The 15,284-nt window shown below is 45.5% G+C and overlaps 1 protein-coding gene across 3 annotated transcripts in view; it reads left to right on the top strand.

Moving 5' to 3' along the window:
* Positions 1 to 14,344, top strand: part of LOC121005898 — a 53,699-nt gene extending 39,355 nt beyond the window's left edge. For all 3 annotated transcript variants that reach the window (XM_040438708.1, XM_040438711.1, XM_040438712.1), the window contains 2 exons: positions 10,720 to 10,890; positions 13,309 to 14,344. In XM_040438708.1, the coding sequence (XP_040294642.1) occupies positions 10,720 to 10,890; positions 13,309 to 14,013 (876 nt within the window). In that variant the 3' untranslated portion in view covers positions 14,014 to 14,344. The remainder of the gene's footprint in view (positions 1 to 10,719; positions 10,891 to 13,308) is intronic.
* Positions 14,345 to 15,284: the final 940 nt, after the last annotated feature.

Below are 15,284 nucleotides of genomic sequence, written 5' to 3'. Positions count from 1 at the left end.
GCACAAGTTAGTGGAATATGAGACTTTGTAAGAGAAAAAAAAATAAAAATCATTTTCTGCTAACTTGTGCCAAAAAATATATATTCTAGGAACTCGCCATGCCCCTCACGGAATACCTTGGGGTGTCTTCTTTCCAAAATGGGGTCACTTGTGGGGTATTTATACTGCCCTGGCACTTTAGGGGACCTAAAGCGTGGGAAGTAGTTTGGAATCCAAATGTGTAAAAAATGCCCTGTGAAATCGTAAAGATTCTCATTGGAATTTGGGCCCCTTTGTGCACCTAGGCTGCAAAAAAGTGTCACACATGTGGTATTGCCGGAGAAGTAGGGCAATGTGTTTTGGGGTGTATTTTTACATATACCCATGCTGGGTGAGAGAAATATCTCTGTAAATGACAACTTTTAAAAAAAGAAATAATACAGAGTTATCAATTTACAGAGATATTCCTCTCACCCAGCATGGGTATATGTAAAAAATACACCCCAAAACACATTGCCCTACTTCTCCTGAGTACGGCGATACCACATGTGACACTTTATTGCAGCCTAGGTGCGTAAAGGGGCCTAAAGTCCAACGAGAACCTTTAGGCTTTACAGGGTTGCTATACAATATATAAATTTTTCACTAAATTTATTGTTCTACATGTCTTTGATAAAAAAAAATGTTTGGGTAAAAAAAAAATGGTTTGGGTAAAAGTTATAGCGTTTACAAACTATGGTACAAAAATGAGAATTTCCGCTTTTTGAAACAGCTCTGACTTTCTGAGCACCTGTCATGTTTCCTGAGGTTCTACAATGCCCAGACAGTACAAACACTCCACAAATGACCCCATTTCGGAAAGTAGACACCCTAAGGTATTCACTGATGGGCATAGTGAGTTCATAGAACTTTTTATTTTTTGTCACAAGTTAGCGGAAAATGATGATTTATTTTTTATTTTATTTTTTTCTTACAAAGTCTCATATTCCACTAACTTGTGACAAAAAATAAAGAATTCTAGGAACTCGCTATGCCCCTCACGGAATACCCTGAGGTGTCTTCTTTCCAAAATGGGGTCACTTGTGGAGTAGTTATGCTGCCCTGGCATTTTAGGGGCCCATATGCGTGAGAAGTAGTTTGCAATCAAAATCTGTAAAAAATGACCGGTGAAATCCGAAAGGGATAAATATCTTGGTCAAATGCCAACTTTGTATAAAAAAATGGGAAATGTTGTCTTTTGCCAAGATATTTCTCTCACCCAGCATGGGTACATGTAAAATGACACCCCAAAACACATTCCCCAACTTCTCCCGAGTACGGCGATACCAAATGTGTGACACTTTTTTGCAGCCTAGGTGGGCAAAGGGGCACACATTCCAAAGAGCACCTTTCGGATTTCACCGGTCATTTTTTACAGATTTTGATTGCAAACTACTTCTCACGCATATGGGCCCCTAAAATGCCAGGGCAGTATAACTACCCCACAAGTGACCCCATTTTGGAAAGAAGACACCCCAGGGTATTCCGTGAGGGGCATGGCGAGTTCCTAGAATTTTTTATTTTTTTTCACAAGTTAGTGGAATATGAGACTTTGTAAGAAAAAAAAAACAATTTCCGCTAACTTGGGCCAAAAAAATGTCTGAATGGAGCCTTACAGGGGGGTGATCAATGACAGGGGGGTGATCACCCATATAGACTCCCTGATCACCCCCCTGTCATTGATCAACCCCCTGTCATTGATCACCCCCCTGTAAGGCTCCATTCAGACGTCCGTATGATTTTTACGGATCCACGGATACATGGATCGGATCCGCAAAACACATACGGACGTCTGAATGGAGCCTTACAGGGGGGTGATCAATGACAGGGGGTGATCAGGGAGTGTATATGAGGTGATCACCCCCCTGTCATAGATCACTCCCCTGTAAGGCTCCATTCAGACGTCCGTATGTGTTTTGCGGATCCGATCCATGTATCCGTGGATCCGTAAAAATCATACGGACGTCTGAATGGAGCCTTACAGGGGGTGATCAATGACAGGGGGGTGATCAATGACAGGGGATGATCAGGGAGTGTATATGAGGTGATCACCCCCCTGTCATTGATCACCCCCCTGTAAGGCTCCATTCAGACGTCCGTATGTGTTTTGCGGATCCGATCCATGTATCCGTAAAAATCATACGGACGTCTGAATGGAGCCTTACAGGGGGGTGATCAATGACAGGGGGGTGATCAATGACAGGGGGGTGATCAGGGAGTCTATATGGGTGATCACCCCCCTGTAAGACTCCATTCAGACGTCCGTATGTGTTTTGTGGATCCGATCCATGTATCCGTGGATCCGTAAAAATCATACGGACGTCTGAATGGAGCCTTACAGGGGGGTGATCAATGACAGGGGGGTGATCAATGACAGGGGGTGATCAGGGAGTATATATGAGGTGATCACCCCCCTGTCATTGATCACCCCCCTGTAAGGCTCCATTCAGACGTCCGTATGTGTTTTGCGGATCCGATCCATGTATCCGTAAAAATCATACGGACGTCTGAATGGAGCCTTACAGGGGGGTGATCAATGACAGGGGGGTGATCAATGACAGGGGGGTGATCAGGGAGTCTATATGGGTGATCACCCCCCTGTAAGACTCCATTCAGACGTCCGTATGTGTTTTGTGGATCCGATCCATGTATCCGTGGATCCGTAAAAATCATACGGACGTCTGAATGGAGCCTTACAGGGGGGTGATCAATGACAGGGGGGTGATCAATGACAGGGGGTGATCAGGGAGTATATATGAGGTGATCACCCCCCTGTCATTGATCACCCCCCTGTAAGGCTCCATTCAGACGTCCGTATGTGTTTTGCGGATCCGATCCATGTATCCGTGGATCCGCAAAAATCATACGGACGTCTGAATGGAGCCTTACAAGGGGGTGATCAATGACAGGGTGGTGATCAGGGAGTCTATATGGGGTGATCAGTGGTTCATAAGGGGTTAATAAGTGACAGGGGGGGGGTGTAGTGTAGTGTAGTGGTGTTTGGTGCTACTTTACTGAGCTGCCTGTGTCCTCTGGTGGTCGATCCAAGCAAAAGTGACCACCAGAGGACCAGGTAGCTAGTATATTAGACGCTGTTATCAAAACAGCGTCTAATATACCTGTTAGGGGGTTAAAAAAATCGCATCTCCAGCCTGCCAGCGAACGATCACCGCTGGCAGGCTGGAGATCCACTCGCTTACCTTCCGTTCCTGTGTTCACAGGAAATCTCGGCTATCGCAAGAGGACGCGTATATGAATCCACCCAGAAGAGCAGGGCCGCCGCCAGGACGCAATCCTGCGTACGGCGGTCCTGAGCAGGTTAAACTCTGTGTTCCTGCCCCTACAGAGGTCAAGGGGTCAATCTCATAGTGGAGCCGTCATGGTGGACAAAATGGAAATGTTGATTTCAGCCGTGTGTCCCTCATGAGCTAAAAGCAAGTGGTTGCTGAGAACCAGCCTCATAATCTTTGCAGCACAGGCCTTGAAAAGAGTCAAATCTACCTGAGAAGAGTCCTGGTTATTCATAATCTCCTGCACTCTCACCGATCTGCTGATGATTGGCAGTTGTCTCCTAGAGAGAAAGGGAGAAAACTAGGTAGAAGACTGTCAGCCATCAGCAGGTGGGCAGGAGAGCAGGAATTCATGAATAACCATGACTCTTCTCAGGTGGCCGGGACTCTTTTCCAGGCCCAGTCTGCAAGGATTGTGATGTTGGTTCTCGGCAAACAATCACTTTTAACTTTTAAATGACAGACGGCTGAAATCAACTCACCTGTCTGTACTTTATACTGCCGTTAGTATGGGCAGCATAAAGTTGATGACAGGTTCCCTTTAAGTAACCTCACACAAAGTAATGCCTTCTAAGTGCTCCCACACAGTATGATGTCCCCTTAAGTTGCTGCCCATACAGTGATGCCCCCCACATATAATGATGACTCTTTAAGTGCCCCCCACACAGTATGATGTCCCCTTTATTTGGTTTCCAACTCTTTTTAGCAAATCATCAATAAATCAATACAAATACAAATCTGATATAAAGGTTGCATATCTGCGCTCCGACACACAAGCCAAATTGAGTAGTCTGCCATGATGTGGGAAAACCTAAAGCAGGTATAGACCTTGTCTTGTAAAGGAATTGTACCTAAAGGTCATAAAGAAAAAAAGAAATGCAAACACGTCATGGCAAAGCCATGAAACCAAAACCAGACACCCTGACAGCATCAAGGCACAGCAATCCAACACATCAGAATCCAACACATCAGGCAACACGCTCAACTTGCGTCACAGCAGCACAAGCAGCTCCACAAAAAAATGGAGGAAAGAGGAAGAAAAGGGAAGGAAGAAGCTATCCTATAAGTCCATAGGTTGCTCTTAGAAAACTGGCACCATATTGCATATGAAGTGATTGAGATAGGTGGTCACTCTGTACTTTACATTCCTGAGGATAGGTCAGAAGTAAGATGTAAAAATAAAACTTTAAGTCGTTAAACTTGAAAAATCTTTGTCAGGGGCAGATTAGGAATTTAAAGAAAATATACACCTCAGCTGCTGCAGAACCTCATTATACACACCTCAGCTGCTGCAGAGCCTCATAACACACACCTCAGCTGCTGCAGAATCTCATAATACACACCTCAGCTGCTGCAGAGCCTCATAATACACACCTCAGCTGCTGCAGAATCTCATAATACACACCTCCGCTGCTGCAGAGCCTCATAATACACACCTCTGCTGCTGCAGAGCCTCATAATACACACCTCAGATGCTGCAGAGCCTCATAATACACACCTCAGCTGCTGCAGAATCTCATAATACACACCTCAGCTGTTGCGATTCTCATAATACACACCTCAGCTGCTGCGATTCTCATAATACACACCTCAGCTGCTGCAGAATCTCATACTACACACCTCAGCTGCTGCAGAGCCTCATAATACACACGTCAGCTGCTGCAGAATCTCATAATACACACCTCAGCTGCTGCAGAGCCTCATAATACACACGTCAGCTGCTGCAGAATCTCATAATACACACCTCAGCTGCTGCAGATTCTCATAACACACACCTCAGCTGCTGCGATTCTCATAATACACACCTCAGCTGCTGCAGAATCTCATAATACACACCTCAGCTGCTGAAGAGCCTCATAATACACACCTCAGCTGCTGCAGAATCTCATAATACACACCTCCGCTGCTGCAGAATCTCATAATACACACCTGTAATGACCGACGACACGCACAGGGAGGAAAACAGGGAAAGCCCTGCCCAAGGGAGAGGGAAAGGTGGTGACCCCTAACTCACCTTGCGGCTGGCACCTGACTGCCCTGACGTCCCTAGACGGGTTCCTCACCCGTGCGGCGATCGCGTGCCTAAACCCTGGCTTTCCCTAATATGAGCCCTGGATAGTGAACAGGCCGGTGGGATCGCTAGTCCACACCACTATCACTAAGAGGGAAACACCAGGGAGAGGACAGACAAAACATACAAACACATACACCCAGGTGGGCGACCACAATAAACCAAAAAGGTCCAACAGGGATCTGGAGGGTAGCGTACTGGACCAACTACCAGCGAACGCAGCAACACAGCTCCAGAAGGTCAGAATAGATGTCCAGGCAGGAAGCTCTATCTCTGGCAACCAGAGAAGTGTGAGAGAGAAATATAAGGAGGTCTGGGAGTGCTGGACAAGGAACAGCTGAGGAGAAGGAGCTACGGATCCCTGAGTGAGCCAAAAGGGTTTGCTAAGCAAACCCAGAAAGCTACCATAAGGAAAACAGCCCTATCCTAAATAGAGCGTGCAGCCAACCGCTGCGACTTCCTGACCACGGGTATAACGGAGTCAGGCGTGGTCCTCGACACCCTCGTGACAGTACCCCCCTCTCTACGAGGGGCCTCCGGACACTCAGGACCAGGTCTCCCAGGATGAGAGGCATGAAAAACCCGAACTAACCTGTCGGCGTTTACCTCAGATGCAGGAACCCACATTCTTTCCTCGGGACCGTAACCTCTCCAATGCACCAGATATTGAAGAGAGCGGCGGACCCGACGAGAATTAACAATTTTGGATATCTGAAATTCTAGGTTACCATCCACGACAACAGGAGGGGGTGGCAGCGGTGATGGTTCTAGAGGTGGAACATATTTTTTGAGTAACGACTTATGAAAAACATTATGAATTTTAAAAGTCTGAGGTAACTCCAGGCGAAAAGCCACGGGGTTGATGATGGCTACAATTTTGTAAGGGCCAGAGATAATGTAATGACCGACGACACGCACAGGGAGGAAAACAGGGAAAGCCCTGCCCAAGGGAGAGGGAAAGGTGGTGACCCCTAACTCACCTTGCGGCTGGCACCTGACTGCCCTGACGTCCCTAGACGGGTTCCTCACCCGTGCGGCGATCGCGTGCCTAAACCCTGGCTTTCCCTAATATGAGCCCTGGATAGTGAACAGGCCGGTGGGATCGCTAGTCCACACCACTATCACTAAGAGGGAAACACCAGGGAGAGGACAGACAAAACATACAAACACATACACCCAGGTGGGCGACCACAATAAACCAAAAAGGTCCAACAGGGATCTGGAGGGTAGCGTACTGGACCAACTACCAGCGAACGCAGCAACACAGCTCCAGAAGGTCAGAATAGATGTCCAGGCAGGAAGCTCTATCTCTGGCAACCAGAGAAGTGTGAGAGAGAAATATAAGGAGGTCTGGGAGTGCTGGACAAGGAACAGCTGAGGAGAAGGAGCTACGGATCCCTGAGTGAGCCAAAAGGGTTTGCTAAGCAAACCCAGAAAGCTACCATAAGGAAAACAGCCCTATCCTAAATAGAGCGTGCAGCCAACCGCTGCGACTTCCTGACCCCGGGTATAACGGAGTCAGGCGTGGTCCTCGACACCCTCGTGACAGTACCCCCCTCTCTACGAGGGGCCTCCGGACACTCAGGACCAGGTCTCCCAGGATGAGAGGCATGAAAAACCCGAACTAACCTGTCGGCGTTTACCTCAGATGCAGGAACCCACATTCTTTCCTCGGGACCGTAACCTCTCCAATGCACCAGATATTGAAGAGAGCGGCGGACCCGACGAGAATTAACAATTTTGGATATCTGAAATTCTAGGTTACCATCCACGACAACAGGAGGGGGTGGCAGCGGTGATGGTTCTAGAGGTGGAACATATTTTTGGAGTAACGACTTATGAAAAACATTATGAATTTTAAAAGTCTGAGGTAACTCCAGGCGAAAAGCCACGGGGTTGATGATGGCTACAATTTTGTAAGGGCCAGAGATAATGTAATGACCGACGACACGCACAGGGAGGAAAACAGGGAAAGCCCTGCCCAAGGGAGAGGGAAAGGTGGTGACCCCTAACTCACCTTGCGGCTGGCACCTGACTGCCCTGACGTCCCTAGACGGGTTCCTCACCCGTGCGGCGATCGCGTGCCTAAACCCTGGCTTTCCCTAATATGAGCCCTGGATAGTGAACAGGCCGGTGGGATCGCTAGTCCACACCACTATCACTAAGAGGGAAACACCAGGGAGAGGACAGACAAAACATACAAACACATACACCCAGGTGGGCGACCACAATAAACCAAAAAGGTCCAACAGGGATCTGGAGGGTAGCGTACTGGACCAACTACCAGCGAACGCAGCAACACAGCTCCAGAAGGTCAGAATAGATGTCCAGGCAGGAAGCTCTATCTCTGGCAACCAGAGAAGTGTGAGAGAGAAATATAAGGAGGTCTGGGAGTGCTGGACAAGGAACAGCTGAGGAGAAGGAGCTACGGATCCCTGAGTGAGCCAAAAGGGTTTGCTAAGCAAACCCAGAAAGCTATCATAAGGAAAACAGCCCTATCTTAAATAGAGCGTGCAGCCAACCGCTGCGACTTCCTGACCCCGGGTATAACGGAGTCAGGCGTGGTCCTCGACACCCTCGTGACAACACCTCAGCTGCTGAAGAGCCTCATAATACACACCTCAGCTGCTGCAGAATCTCATAATACACACCTCAGCTGCTGAAGAGCCTCATAATACACACCTCAGCTGCTGCAGAATCTCATAATACACACCTCAGCTGCTGCAGAGCCTCATAATACACACCTCAGATGCTGCAGAGCCTCATAATACACACCTCCGCTGCTGCAGAATCTCATAATACACACCTAAGCTGCTGCAGAGCTTAGGAGCACAGACCCTGCATATATAGTGTGCTGCTCCTAGTCACCTCTATGTGCAGCAGCAACCAGTGGGAGGAGGAGCGCACACACCTATATGTACCACCTAATCAAGGTCGCCTCGTACATAGGTGGGGCAAAAGTGCACATGAATGCTGCTCCCAGAGTAGGAGCCCATTCACACCTGAAGGTGCCACTCCTTCAAGACAAGTCAAACAAATCATGAAAAAAAAAAGGGGATACGAAACATCCTGCACGATATGATACTAAATATGCGAATGTGCATGGCTACATTTATAAAGTCACAAAAAATAATGCACTATAGTAATAGATGCAAACATAACATATGGACTAAGCCCTCACTCTAGTAATAAAATCTGAGACTCTTAGCCAATACATTTTGATCAAAACACATCTGTGCCCACCTACCCAGCGCCAAGGTGGTCTCAGTCAGGCAGGTCCTACGCTAAACCTACCTATGCCGTTATTCATCTATGTTCAGGAGCGCAGACCCCACATATAGTGTGCTGCTCCTAGTCACCTCTATGTGCAGCAGCATCTATTACTATAGTGCATTATTTTCTGTGACTTTCTAAATGTAGCCATGCACATCCGCAACATTCATTATCATATCGTGCAGGATGTTTTATATCCCCTTTTTTTCATGATTTGTAGAACCTCATAATACACAAGTCAGATGCAGCTGATTTTTTTTTATGCACGATTTTGTATAAAATCATAATACACCTCTCTGTTGCTGCTGCAGAACCTCATAATACACATCACAGCTGCTGCAGAACCTCATAATACACATCACAGCTGCTACAGAATATCATAATACACACCTGCTGCAAACCATAGGCCGCCCAGGTAGGTGGAATTTTGTGGCATGTAGCATCTACATCTCAACTTTGTAGTGGAAAATCCAACTTTAGGCATAAATATACAGTGTCACTCTGAAACATTTTAGAAACCTGAATTCATGTATCAATTTACAATGTTTATGCAGAGCAATTCCTCCTCATAAAGACTTGTGCACTGCAAAAAGTGGAGGAGCTATCCATACCAGCTGAAAACATTATCCATTGGTGACATTATATTAGCGAGGGTATGTTTTAGTGTGGCAGTAAGAGCAGTATATCCATCAGAGCTCTATACTTGAAGGGGATGGCCGCTCTGCTCACAGGGGCACAATAAGGATAGTTTCACGCTGCCATTAGCTCTCTGGATCCGGCAATGCTGGGTGTTACTGGAATACCCGCCGACCCAATGGACATAAATGAGGTCCGGTGGAGATCGCTTCATATTTGCTGGGTAGCGGCCAGATCTCGGCTGGACCAAATTATAATCAATCAGATTACAGCCTGAGAACAGCCTGCCGGAACTACTAAGAGGGCATTATCAAAAAAGCCTAAGCCTGCAGAACATTAGAAAGAGCAGTCCGAGAAGACTGAACATCTTCCCAACAGAGGAGATGGGGAAGGAGGTGAGGTGCCGCAAAAAAAGATGGGCAGGTGGGCTTTTCTCCTTCCTCAGTTGCTATGTAGCATATGAGCATTGAGGATCACAGGGATTTCAGACCCTGTCCTGCTGCATTTGTGAGAACCCCTGTGAGAGCTTACTGCCAGGAAGGTGCAGGCCGAGAGGTACAGCACAGCTTAAAGGGGTTGCCCCATATGGGACATTTTTGGCATATCAGTAGGATATGCCATAAATGTCTAATAGGTGCTGGTCCCACCTCTGGGACTAACTTCTGTCTCACGGGCCCTGCTGTGGTACGCAGCTCAGTGATGGCACGTCTCTTGCCCCCACATCTGTTGCCCAGTTGAGGGTATTGAAAGTTGGATCTATAGTGATCCTTCTGTGGCAAATAGACAGTTTTGCGAGGGTACACCACAATCTACCAGATGTAGTATTTAGGCCTCATGCACACGACCGTTGTTCCGTGATCCGTTTCCGTTTTTGTTTCCGTGTGTCTTCCTTTATTTTTGGAGGACCACCAGACATAAAGGAATGTAAAAAAAAGTCTAAGACAGGTTTGCCATGCAAATGATAGGAGAAAAACGGACGCGGACGACAATCTTGTGTACCTCCGCGTTTTTTTGCGGTCCCATTGACTTGAATGGGTCCGCGAACCGTTTTCCGCGGAAATAATAGGACAGGTTATATTTTTTTGACGGACTGGAACCACGGAAGGCAAACGGTGCATTAGCCGAGTTTTCAACGGACCCATTTAAAATCAATGGGTCCGCAAAAAATCACGAAAAACTGTGCAACGGACACGGAATAAAACAACGGTCGTGTGCATGAGGCTTTAGGGAAATGTCCAGGTATTACGTGGTCCTCACAAGGTGCTTCTTGATAGGGGCTCTCCACTCGGGGAAGGAAACCATTGTCAACATTAGGAAATAATTTCCAGGTACTGTACTTGGAAATTCAGAATGAGAATTCATAACTGTCACTACATGTGCTTAAGTTGACCTATTGAAATGTCTACCCCTTATTTGTACATCTCTCTCCAGGTCCTACATTCCATCTTCTTTTTTGGATATATTAACAAAAAAAAAATCTTACCAGAAGACTTCCTTCCTGAAGAAGTGATTTCGCAACTTAAAAATCTGTTCCCGAAGCCATTTAGGGAGTACAACACCCATCTCCCTTATTACACCCCATACTCCATTCTCCTGGAATATGTAAGTTTTTACTACTACGGTCTTACATGAAAAGTAGACGGGCTGGTGCATAGAAAACACCACGGCTGAATAATTGGGGAGATGTAAAAGCTTGAGCTTCCTTTTTAAAAAACTAGGAAAAATGCAAGGGACACAAGGTATTGCATATTCAAATTCATAATTGCAACGCAGGCCCCATAGAAGTGAATGGGGCTGCGTGAAAATCGCAAGCATCCGCAAGCAAGTGCGGATGTGGTGCGATTTTCACGCACTATTGCTAGGAGACGATCGGGGTGGGGACCCGATCATTATTATTTTCCCTTATAACATGGTTATAAGGGAAAATAATAGCATTCTTAATACAGAATGCATAGTACAATAGGGCTGGAGGGGTTAAAAAATATATATATTTAACTCACCTTAATCCACTTGTTCGCGCAGCCCGGCTTCTCTTCTGTCTTCATTTTGCTGTGCACAGGAAAAGGACCTGTGGTGACGTCACTGCGCTCATCCCATGGTCTGTCACATGATCCATCACCATGATGGATCATGTGATGGACCATGTGATGAGCGCAGTGACGTCATCAAAGGTCCTATTCCTGTGCACAGCAATATGAAGACAGAAGAGAAGCCGGGCTGCGCGAACAAGTGGATTAAGGTGAGTTAAATTATTATAACCCTTGCTTTGTTACTGGAAAAAATGAATTAAAATGGAAAATTTGACAAAAAATTCAGAAATTGTATCTCCATTTGCCATTAACTCTTGTGGAACACCTAAAGGGTTAACAAAGTTTGTAAAATAAGTTTTGAATACCTTGAAGGGTGTAGTTTCTAGAATGGGGTCATTTTTGGGTGGTTTCTATTATGTAAGCCTCACAAAGTGACTTCAGACCTGAACTGGTTCTTAAAGTATAACTGTCGTATTTTATTTTTTTTGGAGTATTGGATTGTGGTGATTAATATCTCATTGGTGGCCCTATTTCAACTTTTCACTGTGTATTCAATTACCCCTTAATTCCACATTTTTGTTCCCTGTACTGCCTACTTTTACCTGTGCTTAAAATAGGGTTGCTAGGCATGGTCCATCTATCTGTTGAAGGACGCAGAAGCAGGCTGCGTGCAGGGTCACATTACTGACAGCCAGGGACTGTAAGTAAATGATTAAAGCCAGGTCCTCCCCAGCAGCTGATAACAGTGCCTGGGCTGTGTGCACTTCTCCCTGTCCCTGCGCTTGGCAGACGCTCCCTCACTCAGCAGAGCTGGAGAATGCAGAGTGGAAGCAGCGCAGACCAGGGAAGGGAGATCTGCCGTCTGCTCAGTGTATAAATGAAAGCAACATGTGGTAAGAGGACCCCTCTGTGCTGCAGGAGATTAACCCTTTAGGGGGAGGGCTCTGGTTATTGACACTTTTGGGGGGCTATTGTTACTGGCTAGTGAGGGCAGGCGGGATTAGCCTCAGGGTGAGGGCAGTGGCGGCCATCTTAACTGAATAGTGAAATTGCAGTTTTGTGCAGACTGGTTGCTAAGGGCTGAATCTTATTAAATATGGGGTAAGTCAATCTAATAGTAACTGATTCTGGAATATCATGTTATTAGTAACTACATATATGAAAATTGAGGGTCTAAATGTGACAGTTATCCTTTAAAAAGTGGGTTTGGGAAAATTTCTGAAAAATTTCAAGATTTGCTTAATGTCCCCAAAAAATAAAATGGCATTCCCAAAATGATTCAAACATGAAGTAGACATATGGGGAATGTAAATTAATAACTATTTTTGGAGGTATTACTATGTATTATAGAAGTAGAGAAATTGAAACTTGGAAATTTGCTAATTTTTTAAAAATTTTGGTAAATTTGGTATTTTTTTTATATATTTTTTTTTTACTCCATTTTACCAGTGTCATGAAGTATAATATGTGACGAAAAAACATTCTCAGAATGGCCTGGATAAGTAAAAGCATTTTAAAGTTATTCACACATAAAGTGACACTGGTCAGATTTGCAAAAAATGGCCTGGTCCTTAAGGTGAAAATGAGCCCGGTCCTTAAGGGGTTAAAGAGATTGGCCTCTCCATTAAATAATACTATGTACAGCATGGAAGAGGAGAGCATGCACAGTGTTAGTGTTATTCAATGATGGCTGCTGATGGGCGAGTCTGGTCACGTGCCCTTCCATTAGTGGTCAGATTGAAGACCAGAGTACAATACAAACAGTGCAGTGGACTGTAGGAAACAAGGGGGCAGCACTGCTCAGCGGGGATATGGGGAAATATCAGTGAAACGAAATATATATATATATTAGTGACTTATTGTGCTGTTACCAGCACATTTGGAAAAGTAATGTTAAAGTGGTCGACCTGTTCAGCTACTCTGCATGTACATATGAAAAAGATAGATCCTTCTGATAACTGTATGTTTCCCTGGACTTCCCTTGTTTTAGATGACTAAGATTATAAGAGCAGAAGATCCAGATTTATTCATGCAAGAACTGACGAGGGTTAATCAATCACTGTGGAAGGTGTGTGATGAGCAAGGAAACCAACCCATTGCCAATGATTTTGCCGCAACAGCTTCTACAGTCTCATACTGCTGTGTGATAGACACCAACAATAGAAAGGTTCTCGCGAATGCTTATGGAGCCTCAATGTCCTGTAAAGGAAGGAACCAAAGGGAAATCATGATTGCTCTATCTACCCTGCATGTGTGGGACAAGGCCATCTCGTATGCAGTGAGTGGTAAGGGTAAACATCCTATAACGTTCCCAGATCGAGTGCACTGTAGAGCCTATAGTATAATCGCCCAAAGAGGGGCGTATATTGAAAAACGTCCATGTAAAAGATGCAACCAATTGTATAATGTAAACTTTATTCCAGGATATGAAGCAGATACCAGGGAATATCCGTATGGAAACTGTGCGGAAAATGAATCGCTCAGCAGGCTGCTGCAGGCAGAAACAAATATTAGGAATGAAATTTTTACTGTAGGGGATAATAGAGAGAAACTAAACAGAGAGGCTATGGAGAGGAAGTTTAAAGATGAGTATGAAGATGAGAAGAAATGTCGAGTCAAAGCGCTCCTTTCATCTATGCAGTTTAAGCTCAACCCAAAACAATGGAACTTTTTTACCCCTTCTAGCTCAGTTTAAAGTGTTATCTCAGAGGTCCTCTAACTCACAAAGTGATTGAAATTAGGGTATGTTCAGATGTAGCTAGGGATGAGCAAATCGACTTCAGATGCTTCATCCGAAGTCGATTCACTAAAAACTTTGTTGTAATACTGCCCGGAGCTCCCACTCTGTACAGTATTAGAATGTATTGGCTCCGTAGAATAATTCAGGAATTAATTATTACTGTAAAAAACCTTGGTACTGAACTCGGGTTGGGTTCCGAGTGGTACCTTAGAACCGAACCCGCGTTCGCTACCAATGTTTTTTACAGTAATAATTAATTTCCTGAAGTTATTACACGAAGTCTTGCGAGACTTTGCGAAGTAATAACTTTGGCTCATTGGAGCCAATACATTCTAATACAGTACTGAGTGGGAGCTCTGTACAGTATTACTACAAAGTTTTTAGCAAATCGACTTCGGATGAAGCATCCGAAGTTGATTCGCTCATCCCTAGATGTAGCTGTTGAGGTGCGTTTGGAAACTGCATTAAAACCGCATTAGAAAGAAGATACACATGTGCATTTTCCGCAGTTTTGCAATGCAATAATTGGCTGTGTGGTTTTTACAGATGAAAGGGTACGACCACACGGCCCCCCACTGTTGCAACTCGGCTGCGCTGCGTTCAAGTACTGCACGGACCACAGCTGTCTCTAATTAAACGAATGGGACGAACTGTTTAGTCAGTCTATCTGTTTAAAGGGAGTCTGTCACCGATTTCACACGTTTTCTGTGTATCTATAGTTACATGTATATAAGATGTATGCTAATAAATAGCAAGGGGCCAGGGGTGTTCCTCCCCGAATACAGCTGCCCATGCCCTCTAGAGACTCTCGTTAATCTTTCCTCCCATGTTTCACTGTAAGCCAGCCCAGTGCCCTTACATCACGGCCCAGGCACGCGCCATACACTGCCCACTGTGGGCAGCTGCATCAATGAACTGACTGCGCATGCCTGGGCCTGGCAGTGAAACGAGCTGGCGCGGGATTTCAGGGAGCAAAGTCAGTGACGTAGGGGCCCTAGGCTGTCTTGCAGTGAATCTTGGGAGGAGAGATGAACACCAGTCTCCGGAGGGCATGGGCACTTGCATCAGTGAGGAACGCTCCTGGGCACCTGCTAGTCATTTGCATATATCTTCAAACTTCGTTTTTTGAACAATAGATACACAGAAAACCGAAAGAAAGGTACGATCTGTTAACTGTTCATATCACCTACAGGGCAATGATGATTTAATATTAATTATACGCACTT

The sequence above is a fragment of the Bufo bufo genome, chromosome 6 (assembly GCF_905171765.1).
Source record: "Bufo bufo chromosome 6, aBufBuf1.1, whole genome shotgun sequence".
Taxonomy (NCBI): Eukaryota; Metazoa; Chordata; class Amphibia; order Anura; family Bufonidae; genus Bufo; species Bufo bufo.
This window is presented reverse-complemented; position numbering and strand designations above follow the sequence as displayed.